Source organism: Sphaerodactylus townsendi, linkage group LG16, assembly GCF_021028975.2.
Source record: "Sphaerodactylus townsendi isolate TG3544 linkage group LG16, MPM_Stown_v2.3, whole genome shotgun sequence".
NCBI lineage: Eukaryota > Metazoa > Chordata > Lepidosauria > Squamata > Sphaerodactylidae > Sphaerodactylus > Sphaerodactylus townsendi.
In genome coordinates this window covers 27,319,804-27,326,231 of record NC_059440.1, presented here as the reverse complement: position 1 = coordinate 27,326,231, position 6,428 = coordinate 27,319,804, and the positions used below count along the sequence as shown (strand labels likewise).

The following is a 6,428-nucleotide window of genomic DNA, read 5'->3' as shown; positions in this document are numbered from 1 at the left end:
AAGTAGTTGGTTTTCTTCACAGGAGATGCATACCCACCATCAGACCATACCCATAATCAGAAATACAGAAATTTATGATGCTGGATTTGTATTATTTTTACCCTCAAGGGACAAATGCTTTAAAATAAGACCCCAATGCGCAAGACTGTCCCCGTTGTCTCCCAACATACAAAGATATATTTCAAATATACAGTTATCTCTTTCCCCATTATGGTTTTGATATATTGTGGTTCGGCATAAGAAACTAAATGGGAATTTGGAGGGTGTTTTGCAGAAGCCACAGACAACACGTGAAGGTCAGCATGGTAAAAGTTTAGAAACTCAGAAATGCATAAAATATATGTATAGTGTTACCATAAAGATTCACAATTTATTTTTAAAAGTTAAAAGAAAACATTCAGACCTCTTCTCTGGTACAAAGGGAGGGCCAAAACCTTTTGCACTGATTTCTGGATCAGGGTTTACGTGGTGCCCCAAACCGGACCACTAACAGAGTAATAAAACCCATCATAGGCATTTCCTTGATTTTGCCCGCTTATACTGCTCTCTACCACTAGATTGTGGAAGTTTCTCACCCCACACTATATCCCTGGAGATGGAACATCTCCATTCCATACCCAGATTCATCCCACACATCCAGAGCCTCACTGGCTTTATACGAGTGCTGAAAGACAGACGAGTGGCCATATACAATTGGAACTGTCCTTTTAATTAAAAGAATGTATAGTGAAGAGAGACTCGAAAGACAAGATGTCTCATTTAACTGAGGTTCAGTACCCAGACATGGTAATCTGCTGTCCACCAGTCTTCTAGTATAGCCGTGGATGAACAGTCGCTGTTTTCTTTCCAGCTAAGATGTTGGCCAAGGTCTCCATAACCTCCTCTTCTGCAGCTGAATAAGGAACACCTTGGCTTTTAAATTTTAAACAAGATGGAAACTTTAGTGAGTAAAATGAGGTGGCCAAAGGGTCCAAGTCGATGTTCATACAACGAGGGGAGAGTCCTCTGCCTTTATTGCCAGTCAAAGTTGCTGACTCTCCATCCCTTACTCTTGAAAATACGGTTCCAATTAAAATGTAACTGTCATATAGGTACCTATACAAAACTTTCTGTGAAATGGGCTGTAATCTTCAAAGTAGGAAAGGATAATCCCACCCCAGTCAGAGATCTTACTTGCTTTGCTTTACCAACTGAGGCCATGCTTTTCAAAAAAATGACTCCTTTTAATGTTTGCACATCTCAGCAAGCTAACCAAAAACCACAGCTTCAGGACTGCTGCACAAAGCGTGAAAATATTCCCTCTGGTTCTTTGGCTTCCTGAGCAGCAACCAGGCCTTCCTGTCCCCTCCTTTTGGCTAACGCTGCCAGGGACTTGAACGTCTTCGGCTCATAGATCGCCAGGTCAGCCAAGACTTTTCTGTTCAATTCCACTTGAGACTGAAACGTAAGAAAACAGCCGTCACAAAGTTGGCAGAACTCATACGTCTTCTGGTGCCAAACAGTTTCAAACAAATAAGAACATTTTGAAGGAATGTTAGATTCTGATTCACCCCCGTTTTCATGCCAGTTTTCCAGTCTCTCCACATGTATGAATGCATATTACTTAAAATTCTTCTCCCTCTGCTTGCTGTGTTCACTACTTAGATAGATAGATAAACCTTTATTAGGCATAGAATCCATATAACAAGCAACATTGTCCAAACAAGTATCCCATACATGAGAACCATCGCAGGAAATCATTTCAAAGTTTCTATAAGGAACCTAGCTACAAAAGTTAAAATCTCGGAGGCAGAATTGTTTAGTAGAAACGTAATCTTCCCCACAGCAGAGTATTCATTAAAGATTACAGGACAAAGAGCAAAAAGTCTGGTCCTAGATCCCTCGTATTTGGGGCAGTCAAGCAATACATGTTCCATAGTTTGTATTGCTGTGATACAATGAGGACATTTCCGCTCTTGCAGGTCGATTCTTTGGAACCTTCCTTGTAGCATAGAGCAAGGGAAGGAGTTACAACGAGCCCTAGTGATTATCCATCTATGCTTGGGTTCCTGAAGTAAACTCAAATAATCTGCCATGTGATTGATTTTAAATTTGATGTTAAAAAAGAGGGGGGAGCAATTGCTTCTTGCCTTGTCCTGGTGTTCACTACTTCATAGATTTAAAAACAAGGATATTTATTTGCACTGCGTTGAGCCTTATACCAATTCTAGCAAAAAGGCTGGTAACCTCAGAGCCCCTGCTACGCCCCTGCACTGGTGCGCGCCCGGTATGTCACCCCCCCATGGTGCTACACCTCTGGATAACCTCCATTTTCAGAACCACCAGGTAATCAACCCAAATAGGAGCAATGTGAAAAGATGCCAGGTGCTGGGGCAGATCACAGAAATGCAGGCTGGCTGCTGGAAATGCAACGCAAGAGCGGAAAGGGACACAGCAGCTTACCTTATAAAGACCGCTGATGAAATGGTGATATTTCATACCGTGTTCGAGAGTGGCCGCTGTTACCCGTGTTATCCACAACTGAAAGTAAAAATGAAAGACTTAGGGCCCCATCCAGAAGGTGGTGGTGGTGGTGAAAGGGCTTTAGAGAACGGCATGCCCCTGCACCAGTGTGTTTCCCCTCCCTGAGGCACTTACCCAGGCAGAGGGAACAGATGCGCCAGGGACTGCTCATCTCATATCCCTCTGGGTGCAGAACCTGGAAGTCCGGATTGTGGCGGGGAAGCGCTGGTGTCCTACTCGGACACCAGCTTGGAAGGGTGTGTGTGTGTGTTCCTGAAGCACAGTTGACATTACTTGGCTCCCTCTCGGGTTTAGGGCCAGATGCACAACACACTGGCCCTTGGACTTACGCCACCCTCTTGGTGGTGTACATCCTGTAAACTATGGGGGTTTCTGGCAGTGGGAGAGTCTCGGGGCTTTTCTGAGCTCCCCATGCTGCTGGAAAGCCCTATTGGAGGCGGTGGGGCGCTGCCAAATTGGTGCCTTGTCCTGCTGCCTCCAGGTTTGGATGGGGCTGTGATTTTTCTGCATACCAGAATCAGTGACTTTTGGGTCCCTTTCCTTACCTCTCTCATATCCTTCTTTTTCAACGCTCTGGCTTTTGTGGCATAGACAAAAGCCCTGCGGACCGCTCGGTAGGCCAAGCTGAAGCAGCGGTTTTTCCGTCCACGGAAGTGCTGAAAGAGAGAGAGAAACGCAGCCTGTGAATCAATCGATGTTTGATACTGATAAATCTGGAGTGCCCCCGCCTTCTGCCGTACAAAAAAGATTTCCATCCTTCTGCCTACAACCCTGAAAACCCTTACAACAGGCCAACACTTCGACAGAACTGCACATTTTCACAGATTCTGCAGAAAGAGGAATCAGCTAACAGCGCAATCTCAGCAAGTTTATTGAGACTCAAATCCCACCCTACTCCCATCACAATGAAATTGACAATCACTAGACATATGAACAGTGGTGGGATTTAAATAATTTAACAACCGGTTCCAGTGTTGGGATTCAAATAATTTAACAACTGGCTGTTTACAAGCACCATTTTAACAACCATTCTGCCGAAGTGGAGCGAACTTGCTGAATCCCACCACTGCATTTGAACAAAATCCACCCACATTCAGAAAGTGGAAATACTGGGACTTTTAGGAGGGAAACATCAGGAACCTTTTAAAGGAAATACTTCCTCTTCCTGAATGTCCAGGGAAGATACATTTATACCGGTTCTTTTTTTAAATTTTTTTTTTTAAAAAATAACATTTAAATTGCTGGGCTTTGCGATCTAAGAGCAGGCCGTTGTTTCACCCTGTTAAGTATTATTCTTCCTGCCCAATAGAAAACACAGATGAATGGCACCTTGAAGTGTAAATAGGGAAGGCAAGAAAGACTGGGATCCTCCCCCGCAATTGCTTGCGAGGAAATTCCGCTGAATCATTGGAAATGACAATAACGCTAGGAAAAGTTGAAGGCACAACATGAGATGGACTGACTCCATCAAGGAAGCCACAGACTTCCATTTGCAAGACCTGAGCTAGGATAGGACTTTGGGAAGTCCCCAATCCAGAGGGCTGCCATCCATTTCACCAGCGCTGCTTTAGAGGGCACTTTTAAAAAACAAAGAATGCTTTTTTTAAAAAAAGGACTGCTGACATATTATGCAATGTGCAATTTTTTAAAAATGTCATTGAATCATAGAGTTGGAAGAGACCCCAAGGACCATCAAGTCCAACCCCCTGCCGTGCAGGAACACACTATCAAAGCCCTCCTGACAGTAGCCATCCAGCCACTCTCTAAAAACCTACAAGGAAGAAGGCTCCGCCACACTCTGGCCCCTTCCGCACACGCAAAATAAGGCGTTTTCAAACCACTTTCACAACTGTTTGCAAGTGGATTTTACTATTCTGCACAGCTTCAAAGAGCACTGAAAGCAGTTTGAAAGTGCATTATTCTGCATGTGCGGAATGAGCCTCTGAGGTAGGGCATTCCACTGTCAAACAGCCCTGACAGTCAGGAAGTTTTCCCTGATGTTGAGGTGGAATCTCTTTTCCTTCACCTTGAACCCATGACTCCTGGTCCTAGTCTCTGGAGCAGCAGAAAACAAGTGTGCTCTCTCAACCCCTTGCAAAATGGCACAGTAGAATCGTGGCACGGTTTATTATTGTTGTTGTTGTTTATATTTCATAGACGGCCCAATCCCCGAAGGGCTCTGGGCAGCATACAACAACAGAACAGAACAGTACAACAGTATACAACAAATACAAATTATAAACATCAAAATCCCTTAATTTAGAAAAGGGGTCGGTGCAGGAAGCACCCTCCCTGACCCGGGGATGCTTGGTCCCAATTGAGATCTTGCAAAAAAACCAAAAACAAACCCATGCATTTTTCCCAGCGCTGCTTTGGGGCACCCTTTTTTTTTAAAAAAAGGGCAGGATAAAAAGGGACTCTACCATATGATGCAAAATGCAATTTTTGTGTATAAACAAGGCGAGCCCCAATTGCAAAACCGCAGCGGGGCATGGGGACGTGGGTTAGGCGAGGGGTCGGTGCATGGGGCCGGGGTCCCAGTCCTGCTCCCTTCCTTACCCGGGCATGCTGCAGCACCTCCTGCTTCCTCCAGAAGCGATCGGTCAGGCGGGCCCGGATCCAAAGGGACGACGTGAGGAAGACCATCTTTACCCGCCGCCGTGGAGGAGACAGGAAGGGCGCAGAGAACCAAACCCACGCGGGCCAAGCGCCTCTTCCGGGCATGCGCAGCCAGAAGGGAGTGACGCCGGCGGTTCTCGGATGGAGGAGTGAACTGGCGCCCCCCTCTGAGATTTTTTAGAGACTCCTGAAACGAGGGGATGGTATTTTTGAAGGGGCGAATGGGATTAACAAACGGTGCCTCCTTCTGTGATTCTTTACAGAATCCCTCCCGTTCATTTTGCTTTGGGGATTTCAGGACAGAGGGATGCTGCTGCCAACCTCCTGGTGAAAACGGGAGATCTCCCAGAATTACATTTTTGATCTCCAGGTGACAGAGAACAGAGAAAGGGGCTGGTTTGGACTTGATGGCAGTCACGACACGCGTGTCAAAGGCCACGACGTTTGGGGTGACATGCCAGCATTCACCAACATCTGAGCACTATTCTTTCTGTTTGAGTCATTTTTGTAATTATTTGACTTTTAACAATATGACACATAGCACCGTAGAGGATTGGACTGTGGTTTTTTTAAAAAATTTTTTTAATGAATAGGCAAAGAATGGTTTCTCTTGTGTGTTGTGGGTTTTCCGGGTTGTATTGCCGTGTTCCAGTAGCATTTTCTCCTGACGTTTCACCTGCATCTGTGGCTGGCAAGGCAAAACAATGCTACTGGAACACGGCCATACAACCCAGAAAACCCACAACGCGCTAGTGATTCCGGCCATGAAAGCCTTCAACAATGGTTTCTCTTGTTTGGAAGCGGTGGTGGCAGCCAGCAGAGTCAAGTTAGGGATTTTTCACATTTTTGACACACCACGGCCAATGCTGTCACTGCTCTCTGCCATCATACCTGGCAGAGGTCCTGCCCCAGACTCCGCCCCTCAATCTCCAGGTATTTCCCAAGCTGGAATCGGCAAGCCTATAATACATTAGGAATGGTTGGCATTTCCGTGCAAATTTTGCCAGTTCTGGGCTAGCACATTCCTGCAGATTTGGGGGTAGAATCTAGAGAGGGCAGGTTTGGGCAGGTGAGGTACCTTAGCAGGGTACAGGGCTGTAGAGTCCCACCCTCCAAATCACAGTTCTTTCCAAGGGGACTGATGTCTGTATTTGTAATTCTAGGGAATCCCAATTTGGGAGTGGTTGCAATTCCCACGCAACTGTGATACTATCCGTCTTGGCTTCAACAGAAGCAGGGAGTAGCTAGCTCACTTCATAAATAGCCTTTTTTCGAAGATTTAGGTC

The 6,428-nt window shown here is 45.7% G+C and overlaps 1 protein-coding gene across 1 annotated transcript; it reads right to left on the bottom strand.

Moving 5' to 3' along the window:
• Positions 1-688: 688 nt before the first annotated feature.
• Positions 689-5,253, bottom strand: MRPL20 (mitochondrial ribosomal protein L20). Its single transcript, XM_048519602.1, has 4 exons — positions 5,083-5,253; positions 3,069-3,179; positions 2,443-2,520; positions 689-1,437 (listed from the first exon to the last, which is right to left on the bottom strand). Exons 1-4 carry the CDS (start codon positions 5,245-5,247, stop codon positions 1,267-1,269), a joined length of 525 nt encoding a protein of 174 aa, XP_048375559.1. The 5' UTR covers positions 5,248-5,253; the 3' UTR covers positions 689-1,266.
• Between the last annotated feature and the right edge of the window lie 1,175 nt (positions 5,254-6,428).